We start from the raw sequence: 14682 nt of genomic DNA on the forward strand, positions 1-14682 counted from the left end.
TGCTGGCAGCTAAGCTGGCAGTTAAGAAGCTAAATTGGAAGCTGCCAATTGTATGTGGAGTGTGTACTAAAATTGTATTGTACAAAGAAGAATGTGGAAAGTTCTTGTTGCATAGTTAATAGGAGACCTGGGCTGATTCCTAACCCGATGCTATTTTATTATATTATTGTGTGTGTGGCTTTGGGGAAGTCTGCTGATGGTTCTGTTAGAAGAAAAGCCATCAAAGTCTTCAGGCTTCCCTTCACCACATAGCAGACCAGTTGTCTACGTGTAGATTCTAATAGCTCTTCAGCACTGGAGGAGGTTTGAGATTTTTTTAAGTAAGGCCTTTTTTTTAACAGCTCTTTAGGAAAACATCGCATCACTAACTACGTTTTTTGTTTCATGGAAACTTCTAGTCACACATTACTGCTCTCATTTTCATTTCATGGGAACCCCCAGTTACTATCAGTTCTGTCCCCTCACCCCTTTCCTCCTTTGTTTCTCTAGAAGATTTAAAGGGAGTTGCACATGACCAGCTTGAAACAGATGACATGGATGAAGTGAACATGAAGCAGGACAAACAGGTTTGCCACACAGCCTGACTTCTTATCCTGATTCAGATTCTTCCTGTGTCTCGCCTCCTCCTGACAGTCAGTCTTGACATTCAACTGACCATTTGGTTTTCCTAGGCAATATGTGTGGTCCTTTAGTAAATGATGAAATATTTTGATACTGCTACTGTCATTGCATCTAAGGATAGCTTGATATGAAATTTAACAACCCTACAGAAACGTGGACTATATTGAGCGCTCTGCGTTAGCAGTTTTTCTTATATAAAGTTATGGTAATATATTCCTTTGTATGTTTTTACTTAGCAATATATTTTATAACATTTATGCACTTGGCTTGAAATATTTTGTCCTGGGAAATGGAGCTTTTCATGTCTCCTCAAAAGCCATGTTCTGCCACAAGTTTGAATGAGTTTGAATGCCTGTTTAATTTTCATGAGGCTTGCTAAAACTACTGTAAAGTAGGAGTGTGACCATAGAAATCTTAGCAATGCACATGCCTGTGTGGTTCTGTATGAAGATTACTTGTTGAATTTACTTTGTTTGGCATAAAATGTGTATCGTTAAAATAAGGGAAGCCTATGACTACATGTTCTAGAATCATTTATCAAGAATTTAGCTAAGAACTTGTCATGTAATATCAAACCTCTGGTGTTGTGCCTTCAAATAAATTTTAATCAGTTACACGAATCAGCATGGATTGGTCTGAGTATGAGCCGGTCCTTGGCTTTTTTTCAAGAAACAACTTTTCCTTTACCTTTTGTAGCTTTTGGATGGTTTTATCGGTATGAAGGAAAATTTCCTACAATCCGTAAGGTACAGTTTGATATGTGAATTTGTTTGCTCTGTGTGTGTTTGATTTGGAATTCCTCATTTTTCTTATTCTCTGCTATTAGTAAGCATTCTTTATACTCAAATACTCCTTCTTTTAACGTGTGCACAAATTAAGATGCCTTTGGGATGTAGGTGTCTAGGACTTTATCTTTTTGAGTCCTTCAGGCTCTGAGTTCTGCCATGTGCAGAGGGAATTGTATAACAATACATTGCAGGTGTTTATTACAGGTGGGCAATGCATGTCTTCATGTTCTCCTGAAGTCCTCAGAATCATGAGTGTATAAAAACAGTAGAGACAAAAATTATCCAGTTATACTTTTTCAAATCTCCTTGTAGGAGTGCTGAAGAGAAAAGGCTTTTAGGCATGCACATATAAGAAAAAAAAATTAACAGTATTTAAGCTGCTAGAATACTTCTGTGTCTGTAGAGATGCTGCTAATGTGCTGAAGTATTGAAATTTATGAGAGTTTCAAATAATATTTTTTACTTTCTGTTGTTTTCTTCTCTTTATTTCTTGCAATGTATATTAGCCATATTATAGGGGGATTGCTGTTGTGTTGTATTCTGTGCTTTAGGGGTGGGTTTTTTGCTAATTAACTGTGGTAAAATTGCCATGAAGATTTTGTGTGTCTATCAGGCAAGAACTCAAGGTTTTAGAGAAGGTCGGGACTGTTTCTGACAGATGAAGTATTCGTGTCACTGTTTAGAACTATTACTTTGACATTTGTGTGCCTAGCATATATCTGTTCCCCTTAAACAAGATCAGGAGAAGATGGTGCATTCCAATACCCTTTTGTACTACTAGTACAAAATCATCATGGATCTGTAACCTGTGTGAAAACCAGGGCAGTTAGGATTTTTATCTGAAAATTATAAAAGCATGGTGTGGAAACTCTTCATGCAAAGAGGGTAATATTTGGTGTTGCTGCTGACAACTATAATTTAGAGAATGCCCAAATACCTCTTCATATACTAATGATCTTAACACAATTCCTGTTGAACTTACCACACTGTATGCGCTGGAACTTTGAAAATATTTTATTTCTAATCATATGCTTTTGGCAGTGATGAATTTTTATCCTACTGCCTATTGCTAATGATTTTTTGTTTGTTTTAAAAACAATATTTCACTCTGTACTAAAGATTTCTATAATAGGAAGTAAACTGAATCCATGGGGAAAATTGTAGGAAAGGATGAATCATCCTGTTGTATCGGAATGCTGTGAGTGCAGCTAAGACAGTCAGATGTATGTTCCTGTTCTAGAAGACTTTGGCTTGTATACTACTTAGTGTGCCTTTGAATTCAGTAATTCTTCAAATGTTGATACCTAGGAAGTTGACCTGCCTGATGTTACATCTAGCAGACAGTACTAAATGTATCTTTGAATTTTTAAGAGGATGATATTGGCAATTGTTGTTAAGGTAAAAACTAAGCAGCCTGGAATAAAATAGACCACAGAATTAGGTTTATGTTAAAACATTAGTGTGAAAAACTAAATTTTTCGTTAAGCTTTATCTACAATGTTTTTGGGGTTCCTTTTCCCCCTGCTCCCCTCCCTACAACACCACCACCATGTAACCATGAAGCAATAGACCACATCCCACTGAACTCAGCAGTACAAAGTTCCCATTAACTGCTTGACTGGGGGAATTGGCAAATAATTGACAAATAATTCTATTTAATGTGAAGCAGTTTGTGGTGGTTTTGGGAATTCAAAGCAAGAAAAGTCAATAGCTGAGGATAAGAACAAAATCAAATCTGAAGCACAGCCTTTCTGACTGTGGCAGTAATTGTCAATAAATGGCCACCTGCTCCTCTGTTTTACTTTTCCTATATTAAAGGAGAACGTGGCATTTCCAAAATGAACTAACCGTTCTACCTGTACAAATGTGAAAGGGTAGCAGAAATGTGACATCACTAAAGTAGAAATAAGGAGCAGAGGGTGTTTTGAAGAGGAACAGGAACAGAGGCTTCTAAAAGACTCATACAAAGCTTTTCCCTTTGTATGATGCATCTAAAATTTTTACAGTCACTTTGTGCTGTATTGTTTAACTCATCTGAGTAGATTTTATCCAGTGCTTATAGGAGCTACATGGTCTTTGTGATGCAGTGTTCCTTCTTGGAAGCAGGAACTCAGTTTCTGCACTGATCTAAACCTTTCCTTTATAATTCTTTATTTCAGTTTTATTAGGGGATGCAATGCTGATTTTAGGGCATATGCATGAAGCTGTTGTGTGCATGGACTATACACATCTACCCATACATGAGCATCTGTCACCTGAAAGCAATCAGCCTTATATATATATATATATATATATATATATGTATATATATATATATATATATATATGTGTGCCAAAACAGAGAGATGGCAAATCAAGACCTAGCCAAAACTGTTTGAATATTCAAAGCTTTGTAGTGGGCCTGTGTGCCTAAAGTTGTAACTTTGCAGAGGAACAAAAAAAGTTGAATTCTCTGATCTCATCCAGCTTATGTAAGGGGGCACAAGCCCTCCAAAAAGTTTGAATTTCCTGCAGATTGCTGGGTAAATGGACTTTGGATTTTCTTTTAAAAAACCATTCCCATACTTGCATAGATTGTAATTAATTTTTCAAGGCAGACACTCATGTACCAAGATTGAAGTTTGTGGTGGTTTTAGTTGATGTAAAAAAAAAATTGTTACAAAACCTTCCCAGAAAGGGAAAGAACAAAAGAAGTCAAAAAGTGATAGTTTCTGTGAGCAGAAGAAAAATAAAAAGGAAATGGAGTTTGAACAAAAACTTGCCAAAGAGAAAGAAGGAATGCTGGAGAAAGAAAAACAATTGAAAATAAATCGTCTTGTGCAAGAGGTATGTTGTGATCTATCGAGTGCAAAGTTATGTTGAAAGAAAATTAGATGGATTTTTAGTGGAATTATTTTAGCAGGACACTTGTTTAATTATTCAAGGATAATGAAATTTTAAGAATTGGTTTACTGCAAAATTCTGTTGCCACATTTGCTTATTTCTATTCAGCTTTTGTCCTGATGAGGATATCTCTGCAGTTGTGTCCATGTGTAGCGATGAATTTACTGAAAAACAGCAAAATAGGAAATCCTTAAAAGTATTTTTTTTTAAACTATTTTAGGTGGCATTTCATACTTTTGAAACTTATCTGTATTATGACCATACCTATAACCTTTTCTAATGCACCATTGTTATGGTCAAGGTATCTGAGACAGAACGAGAAGACCTGGAAGAATCAGAAAAGGTTCAGCACTGGGTGGAAAGACTTTGTCAAACACGGTTAGAACAAATCTCTTCTGTGGAGAATGAGTCTCCTGAGGTAAAGCTTAGCTTTTCCATATATTGCATGATCTCTAAATAACTGAAAGTTGTCTCCTAAAAGCAACAGGTTTTACCAGTGAAAAAAATCTTTCTTTTTCTTACCCCCTCAGTCCTTTCTCAGAGAGGGGGAAAAAGTCAATAATTGATGACTTACAGTCTATAGAATTTGCTTTTCCTATATTTTATGAAAATTTAAACATTATTTTAATGAGCTGGTTGTATATTGTCCTTTTTAACTCTATTATCACCACTAAATTAACAGTTTTATTGTCTCATGAAATATTTGGGCTAGGTGGGACATTCTGCCAGTAACAAAAGCTAGATCCAGCTATATTTATTAGTATCATGTGAATATAAGAACATCATTGATGATGAGCTCTTGGAAGCTTCCTTGTACTGTGTGAAATAAAGGAACAGGATAAGAAAATTACAAAAATATATGAAACTTACAAGGAATAGGGTTTGGGCTTGTGCTTTAAGCAGTCCCCTTTAATCAGGGGGGCTGCAGAAAGAGATTGTTCCTTAGAGCCTGATGGTTCTAGGCTTGGGGTGAGGCTTTCCCACCATCCTGTTTCTCTGGCTGTCTTCCAAGGAAAGCCACTTCCAAGAGGAACACTGCAATCTGCTGAGCTCCCATGGGGTCCCCGAGAAACTGCAACCACAAAAGGGACCTTGGGGAACACTCTCACATGATTTTTCCTTCAGGTCAGCATGGAACAGCTCTGAAAAAAAGCAGTTGATCTTTTGTGTCTCATGGCCCTAGGCTCAGATCCATGGGATTTTTCAGTTCAGGTCTTTAGTGGAATGATTATGCAGAGGTTTTCTCTCACTTCCCAAACTTGGCAGCTTGTATTCTGCTGAAAGTTTGTCCCCCTTTGTAAAGTAAGAAGGAGCATTACAGATTACAATCACTGTTGTATTTTCAGAGCTCTACCTGGATTTAAGACCAGCACTCTGTGTTGTGTTTGCTCCATCAATTTTTCCATTACATTATATATAATTGCCATGCTACAATTTCTCTACAAATAAATTCCATTACGTTATATGTAATTGCCCTAGTACGATTTTTTTCTACCCAAGCAGTTAAAACATGTAAAACACAAAACCTGAGTGCTCCTTAGGGGTAAATGCAGCTGAAAGATACTCAGGTGCTACAGGTTGGAACTGTTTCTTGGAAACAAGAGCATCCAAGATCTCAACCTCTGCCAAAGAAATAGCAATTTTTCGGCACAAAGAGGTGAGCATGTTAGATAAGGAGAATGTGAAAAGTGTTAGCCACTTGAGGGAAGTGTTGCCATGTTAGAGTAAGATGAATGTGTCTGTCAGACAGCTTATCTGTGTAAGGTTTCCTCAGCTAGGTCTACAAAACAGCAAAATGACTGAATTTTCTCAAATACTCCAGTTGGATCACTGATACAAGAAATGTTAGCAACTCTAACAGCAGATGTAGACGCCTTCCTCACACAAATCCTTATGTTTTTGGATGAGCTGCTCATTGCATTGAAAGTCTGAAGTTGTTTACTACCCAATAGATATGGTGTGGATTAACATAAAATGTAAGACCACAAGACCCTTGAGGTTCTCAATTTAATAGCGCACTAAATTTTTGTTTTGATAGCTGCTTAAGCTTAGTTTCCTTTCTTGTACTAATGTGTGGTTATGTTTACACAACTTTAATCCCTTTCCCTTTTTTAATGACATAGAATCTCAAGGCCTGTCTTTGATTATTTTCCTTCAAATAATCACCTTTGTGAGGAGTAATTCTTGCTTCCTCCTCTACCTTTTGCCAGAGAGGCAAAAGTTGTGTTACCTTGGTTTGTCCAGTGATTTTGCCTTCTGAAAACTTCATGCCATTGGGGTTTTGTTGGGTTTCTTTTGTTGACCCCCTGACCCCAATAGCTGCTGTCACACCACTCCTGTTTTTCTTCTTTTTAAACTGGAATCCCAAGGACTGCTTTTGGAAAGGCTTTCAGAGAAAACATTTTTGTATATTGTGTGTGGGAGAAGCAAACATCTTCCTGTGGAGGAGCAGTTAGGCTGAGCGGGGTTCCAGGGCTGCCCATTCCTCAGAAGTGTTGAGGCAGGTTTCTGTTCTGCCGCCCGTAGCTGGCGAGCGGACGTCCTTCTGCCTCTCCCTCTGCCACCTCGATGCGGCGCTTTGCGGGGGGCCTGCAGCTGCACACCACAGATCTCGATGACATAAACTTAGATGAAGTTGACAAACCCAAACAGCGTGCGCCGCCACCTCCGCCACCACCGCTGCCCCCCACTGGTACCCTAGCACCACCGGCTCATCCACCTTCTGCTTCAAATGCACCACGAGGTCCAGCCCTGTTGGTAACACCAGCTTCCCAGGTGACCTCGGGATCTGTTTGGATGCATGTTCCTTTATTGTTCCCCTGCATGCCTCCCTGCCCTGATCCATCACCCTCTTTGTCCACTGGACCTACCCTTCTGCCCCTTGCAATGTTAAAAGAGGGAACAGGGTGGTTTCTTCATTTTTTCAGTAGTGAATGCAGTCCAGAGGTAGTTTCATTTTAATATTTTTTAAATATAAATCAGGAGGAGTTTGCTCTCCTGCTTACATACCTTGTAACCCTATTACCTGCAGATATCCTAAGCAGAATGTATCTGTTAAAAAAAAAAAAAGATGATTTAGACTTGAGTGATTAAAAAAGCTATTGCAGGCAGCAGATTAAATTCATTGTTAAATTTGAGAAGAGTATCCCTGTAGTGAAAATGACTTGTACAAGTGCTTTAAATGTGTCATCAAATTGCTTTGTTAGGTGAGAAGAGTGGACAAAGAAAACTGGCTTAAAGTCGGAAGTTCAAACTTTTAAAAGGTCAAAACTGTGTAAAACAAAAAAGCAAGAGCTGGTATCCTGGTTTGACTTTTTGCACTTTGAGAAAACATTGACTTTCTCCTTATTGCAATCTGAGTCCAAAAGAGGATCAAATAAAATAAATCTTGTGCCAAATCTTGCTTTAGGAAAGAAATGGCAGCTGACTCATCATAATTCCCTTTACTAAGCACTGTAGTGAGAATCATGTACCAGTTCTTTTGGCATAAGTTCCTTACTTGTTTCAAGCAGCAGAAAAGGATCCCATTTGGTCACTTCTTTCCTACACAGTTTTCTGCATGGGTTGACTGAGTGCACTGTTGGGTTTTGGGGGTTTTGCATGTTTACCATATAGTCTTTGTATTTGCATGATTCTCCTTGGGTGGGGAAGGATATGCAAATTTGTCCCTTTTGGAGGAAACTGGTAGATTCTCTTTCTGTGAATAATTGCCCCAATGTGACCCATGAATCTCTTGTAAACTTATGTGGACCTCTGATAGTGCTTGATCTATGTGGATCTATACATTGGAAGTGCCAAGAATGTGCTAGATCTACTGAAATGGAAATATATTTTCTCATGGATAGCAGGTTTCCCAAGTTATTTGCAAAATTAAAATGACATGAAACAACCAAAGTGTACAAAATACTTGTGTTGGGAGGAGAAATACACTCTTCTAAAGAGAACAGAGACTATTCAGAGAGGAGTAATACAGGAACTGCCATACTTATCTGACTCCAAATCAATATAATCTAATATCTGTTTCTGGCAGTTTGTCACCGCTAGCTATGTTAGAGAAAATAAATTAATAATTAAGAAAAATATGTGAGATAACAACAAATAACCTAGTCTTTGAAATTAATGTCAGTTTTCACTGAATATAATTACTGTATATGAGGAAATAACTAGGCTCTCAGTAAAATTAATTGAGCCAAAGCTGCTTTGCTTATGAATAGATAATTCAGTATATCTGATGCTGTTTCAGAAATGGAACAAAAATCCAAAGCTTGACAATTTATTCTTGCTACCTTTTACAAAGTCAGTTTTTAACCCCACAGATAAGCAAAAGAAATGCATTTGTGTGGCTGTGGATAAAAGATCTCATGTTTATGCCTGCTAAAGCCAAAAAATAAGACAACTGTAGTTGTCCCATAAGTTCATTTTTCTAATATTACTCAAGCTGGTACATCTTTTCTACATTGCTCCCTTTTTGGTTTTAACTCAGACAATTTAATTTCCAATTCAGCTTGAACAAAACCTGACAAAAGGAATAAAATCCTGTCAGAGACATTCTTGAGAGTTAGCTTTTAAAATATCTGGTATAAATTGTCTGTTTCTGAAAAAAATTAGCTTTACACTTTATATGAACCCAGTACTAAGTGTGTTGCTGTTTAGGTTGTAAGAAACACCTCCCACGTTGGCAAAGCGTCCCCTGTGTCAAGCAACCCGCTGGTATGTCACGAGCTGTTTAGCATGGCTGTAGTTTCATGAACTTCCCATGTAGTGCTAATGACAAGGAATTGCCAAGGGTTTCAATCTGCAGGGATAATTTCTTTTAAATTCAGCACATGGAATGATCTGTGTGGATAGGTTGCTGTGCTGAAAGCACAAACAGTGGAAGTGACTCCTAATGGTCCATGGATTTTGTATTTCAACAGTTTAGCAAAATGCAGTCAATATTTGCATGTTGTGAATGTCTGTATGTCACAGCACATGTGCTTTGTTCTTCTATCAAGGCAAAAATTGCTAGGTTCAAACTACCTTTTAAATGTAATGGGTGCTAAGAAGCAAGCTTCATCTCAGAACCACCATTTGTTTGATATTTCTTTGCACTGAGTTTGAGTCAGAACAATCAGACATCCATTCTGCACTCTAGAAAAATCTGTGGCTAAATTGTGCAACTCCAGGAGAAATCATCCAGTTCCAGTGCAGCTTAACAAGTTGGTATTTGTGAATCTGTTGATTCCAATTCTTCTAAGTTCAGAATGCTTAATGATATAATGTATTTTGCAGAGTGGAACTTTTGTTGAGGTATATCCACGGGGACTTTCAAATATCTGATTCAAACTTTGTAAAAATTATTTAAGAAAGGAAAGGATTGGGGGGGGGGGGAACCCACAGGGGAAAAACACACACACGCACAAAAAAAACCAAACAAAAAACAAATCCAAAAAAGTGGCTTAATCCATTTGCTGGAAGCAGATAAATAATTTCAGCGGTTACAGCTTGTACTGTAAGAGCGATCTCTGGAATACATCACATTTCCTGTGAGAAACATTGGGAAAAGTGTCCCAAGAGTTGCTGAGGTTACTTCAGAAACTGAACCCACAGAACTCAGTTTTGAACTCTTTTCTTGAATAAAACTGTGCTTGATGTCAGTGGGAGTTTTGGCTGAGTGAGAGGTGTAGGATTGGACTAGGGCATGCTGAATGATGACGTCTCAGATGCCTCTGGGTATCTCTACTTCGTGGAGTCAAGGGCAGGGTACTAACCTAACAAACCCTTGCTGCTAAATCAGGATTATTTAACTTGAAATTCCTTATGGAAAGCTGTTTGCTGCAGCCCTACTGAATTTTATCTTAAAAGATTTATTTAGCCATGGATTAGTTAAAATCTTATTTTGGGTTCACTGTGTTCTTACATTCAACTTTAGCAGTTTTGGTTTTTTTCCTCCAATTTCTCATTCCGTTTGTTGCTTTTACAGGAAAAATGCCAAAAGCAGGGCTGAGATTTTTCCATAATCTTGCTGGTGAAACTAGAATTTAGGTGAAAAGCTACTACTTGGATATAAGAGAAATTGTATTTTGGTTTGTTGACTTTGTAAGCCTTAGTTAAAATAATTCTGTCAGCTCTGTTTTGTATTACTGTCATTAAATTCATTATGATAAACTATTTGAATTGAGGAGTCTTGGTGAAATGATGGATTTGTGCAAATTAGGTTGTAAACTGTAATTTTCTTAAATTAACTCCATAGCAACTTGCTCCAAGTCCACCTACCCAGCGTCATCCAGGGGTACCAATAGTCTCTAAACCAGTTATGCTGCATCCTGACCCAAACTTTGTGGTCAGGCCAACAATCAAATCAGAGGCCCTGGTAAGCCTTTTAATATCCTTTTTCTGAGTGCTCCAGTACTGTGGGGGTTTGGTTTTGACGTTGTTCTTTGAGATCTCGTGAAAGAATCAATCTTTGTCCCATTTCCTGCTAACTAAAATTCCTGTATATTTTCAAGCAGTCAATAATGGTAAGTACAAATCAGTATTTTTCTATTTTTTTTCCAAGGCGGAAAAGCCACTTTTAGTGACAATTTTTGTACAGGGGTGCATAATTCCAGAGTAGTGTAAAGCCCTAGAATTTGTACATCTTATTTCGCATTTATTCAGATGCTGGGTTTTATTTTTATAAATTCTGAATCCACCAGAAATGAAATAATAAAGTAAATTTCCTTTTTCCTTTGTAAAAAGTCATGAACATACTTGAAGATATATGCCTTTTTATATAATTAATCATATATATGTAATTTAAATGTATCTTTTAATTTCCAGAGGGGAAAAAAGTGTGTCGTTATATTAGACTCTAATATAGTAGTCTTGCAGTGTTATTGCAAAATTCACTCACAATCAGCTTATTTTTCTTATTTCTTTTCCATTTCTGTTTCAAATGCAAGTGAGGGGGAAAGTCAGAGGCTAAACATTTTAGGACCAACCATGCAGCATCCTTGGGAATCATAGTTTATGAGGGAAGTGAGCCAAGGCTTACTGAGCAACAAAAGGAGAAATATTGCTCAGACAGGTGATAACTCCCAGCTGACAGTCCTTGAAATTCACCTGAAATAGCTGGTGAACTAGTTGGTAGTGTTTCTTCTTGAGGGTCATCATGACTTAATCTGTTTGTGTCAGAGTTCTGTGTTTGTTGCATGCATGTGTGTGGATACATGTATATATGTATTTGTAAGACAGTAAGTGACAGAAAACCCATCAAATTTGTGTTGTATTTATTTTATTAAAAGCTATTTCTGGCAGTAAATTATGTGGACAATATTCCTAGCTGTGTTTCAATAAAACATGATGGATTTATCATCTCTCTCTTTAATAATTTAGATACTCTTGTTTCTTTATTTTCCCCTGTTACACTTTGAACAAATTTAAGTGATACTTAGTAACCACTTTCCACACAGCCAGAGTCATCTTGAAGCTTCTACATTAAAAATTAATTGAATGATAATTGGAAGCAGTTTTAATAAGTTGCTTAAGAGAAGACAGGCACATGAGCTAAAAATAAATTCAGATCCCTCCAGCGGAGATGTTTCCTTCAGTTGGAGCTCTCATTTTGATTGTGATCAGTTATTTAACATCTCTAAGTAATATGAAATCCCTTAGGAGAAGAATGAACAAAGTCATAATATGCAGTTATCATCATATAGCTCTTGAAAAAGTGTATGTATGTGAACTAGTTTGCAAAATGAATAATACCTTTATACCTTTATGTGTGATCAGTCTTGGTACAAATTTTAAAAGGCACTTTTTTTTTGTTTGTTTTTTTTTGTTGTTTTTTTTTTTTTTTTTTTTTTTTTTGGGTTTTTTTTTGTTTTTTTTTTTTTTTTTACTGACTACCTACAATTAGTTTAAGAAACTGGCAACAAGATCCACCTCCATGGGAAATGTCTTATGATTTGTTATGCATGCTTGCACATTTTCCAAATCACAAGTCTGCTAAAATCTTTCAGATTCAATCATCTTCCTTCCCAAACTGCCTTATGTTAGTTGGAAGATCAAAATTTCCATGGGAACAACATTCTGGTAGGACTTTGAGAGAAAGATCATTCTATAAATTGGTTTGGTAGACCTTATACCTCTTACTTCCATTGATGACTAACTGCAGTAAAGGATATTTATTCATCTTCATTGCAATGAAGTCACAAGTGGCATGTGAAGTAAAACCTGCATGGATACTGAAGAGGGAGATACTCCTATCAGTTAAAAAAAAGAAAAGGCCAGTGTTTGATAAACCAAACAAGACAGTGCCTTCTGTCTCCAGAAGTGTATAAGAATTATAATTAGATTTCATGTAAAAGGGCAGTGAATTTGGTTCATTGCTATGGGTGGGTTTGTGAGTGTGTGTTGAAGTTCATTGTTCAGATACAGGACCAGTTCCACTTCTCTTAGTGGATGAGAGTATCACCAAAGACAACCTTTTGCTGTCTGGTTTCTCATCTTCCTAGATTTCACAGAACTTATGGAACTCCAGCTTTTGTGTCTTAATTTGACATAATGCACACCACTTTTTCTACCCTGTTTTTACCTGAATTTCACTTTCCTGAGTACTAAGCTCAAGAAACTGAGGTTGATGGATTTATTTGATAAAAGCAGCTAATCCATTTGGCCTGTATTCAAGCAATTGACTAGTAAAGATTAAAAAGCATGCACTTAAGAATAAAATAAGCATGCAAGAATGGATAAAATTCTCCTGTTACCTGGAAGGTAGTTGGGCCAGATAGTCTCTGCTGTGATGTAAGTAATCTTATTAATTAAATTCAGGTCAGAATTACCAGGTCTTTTAATAGTTGATGAAAATGAAATTGTTTTCACTTAAAAATATGAAAATGATGGGAGATGTTTAAACCTTAAGTGTGGCCTTGAACGTTGAGGGCTGCGCTGAATGAAAATCAGGGTGAGCTGTACTAGAATGAACTGGAATACACTCATGGCAAAGCCAATTAAATTTTGGCTCAGAGAACAGGAGGGGACTGTTATGATTTAGTGGTGAGATTGTCATAGATGCAAAACCACCAGGAACATAAGTCTCTGCTCTTATATCTATCAAAAACACCCTGTTGTGTGAGTTACAAGGCTCTGCTACACTTGCTGCTATGCAAGATTTTTCCTACCTTATTCGTTAGCAGCTGGATGAAGAATTTCTAAGGGGAAAAAAATAATATTTAAGCTTTCCTCCAATTTGCAAGATTTGAAGCCTGGTTCTGCAGTACTGAAGTCAAGACAGGTGCTTAGATACCATGTGGCAGGATGGGGGAGGATTGGAAATTTCAGTTAGTATTGTTTATAGCCATACCAAAACAATCTGTGTTGAAATTTTTTTTTTTTTTTTAGAGAGGTTTTAAATTTGTGGACAATCTTTCCAAACTTGCCCATAAGTCCTCCAAGACAAAAACTTATAGTTTGTATTAATTAAACACAAATCGTATTTTAACAACTCTGGAATATATTTTCCAATTAATGGTAGGACTATAGGACACTGAGAGGAACATTAGTGAAGCTGTTGCATAGTAATTGGTTTTAAAGGAAAATGGATTTGAAAAGGCAAATGCCAGAGTTCAGTCTGTAGAAAGTTTTTCTTGTTTCAGAAGACTCAAATACATTACCTGATTTGCTGCAAGGTTTTGAGTGGAGGCTGGGGAGCTGTCAGTAGTGTTTTTTATAAAAATATAGGGGTTAGCCCATTTCATTTTTGAAAATTTTTGTAGACTAAGAAGATATTCTGTATTTTAAGTGATTCCAAACTACTGCGTACCATTTTCTTAGAATAGTGGAAGTGACAGAAAAACAGAATATGGAATTCAAGACCTTGAAGCCAAACACAATAAAATAAAATCCATTTAATAATAGAATTCACCTCTTCAGTATGAAACAAAGTAAAAATTTAATGGAGTAAAACTCTATTTCGATTTAAGTAAAATGTACCTCATAGTAGCTTACTAACATAAGTAAAATATGCTGTTTAGTCTATTAACTCTGCTGAACTTGTAAAACTGTCCCAGCCAAAGAAAAAAATGCAATCTCTAAAGTTACTGTCCATCATAATACCAAAAAATGGCAACCAAAATTCTACAAAGAATAAAACAAAATACAAATCATCACTAGTAAGATATAATCTTTAAATAGTCACCAACTGCAAATAAAATTTTTAATACGTTGTGTCACCCCAATATAGTTTTATTAATATTAGTTAGAATAAATTTTAAATTATCCTTTATATTACTAATTTAAAATTAGAGAATACTGCAACGAGTAACTGTGTTAACCTCCTTATCAAATGTACATAGTAAAGCATTAAGGGACACTTATTATTATAATAATCTGCATTAAGTAAAAAAAAATTTACTTATATGTAAGCAAG

General features: G+C 36.5%; 1 protein-coding gene across 8 annotated transcripts in view; it reads left to right on the forward strand.

The window, feature by feature from the left end:
* USH1C (USH1 protein network component harmonin) overlaps positions 1 to 14682 on the forward strand; it is a 50791-nt gene that overhangs the window by 24667 nt on the left and 11442 nt on the right. For 5 of the 8 annotated variants that reach the window (XM_068194057.1, XM_068194061.1, XM_068194060.1 and 2 more), the window contains 6 exons: positions 490 to 566; positions 4083 to 4235; positions 4594 to 4710; positions 6819 to 7067; positions 8946 to 9002; positions 10525 to 10644. In XM_068194057.1, the coding sequence (XP_068050158.1) occupies positions 490 to 566; positions 4083 to 4235; positions 4594 to 4710; positions 6819 to 7067; positions 8946 to 9002; positions 10525 to 10644 (773 nt within the window). The remainder of the gene's footprint in view (positions 1 to 489; positions 567 to 4082; positions 4236 to 4593; positions 4711 to 6818; positions 7068 to 8945; positions 9003 to 10524; positions 10645 to 14682) is intronic. The other 3 variants (XM_068194063.1, XM_068194064.1, XM_068194058.1) reach the window with 2 other exon arrangements.

The sequence above is a fragment of the Anomalospiza imberbis genome, chromosome 6 (assembly GCF_031753505.1).
Source record: "Anomalospiza imberbis isolate Cuckoo-Finch-1a 21T00152 chromosome 6, ASM3175350v1, whole genome shotgun sequence".
Taxonomy (NCBI): domain Eukaryota; kingdom Metazoa; phylum Chordata; class Aves; order Passeriformes; family Viduidae; genus Anomalospiza; species Anomalospiza imberbis.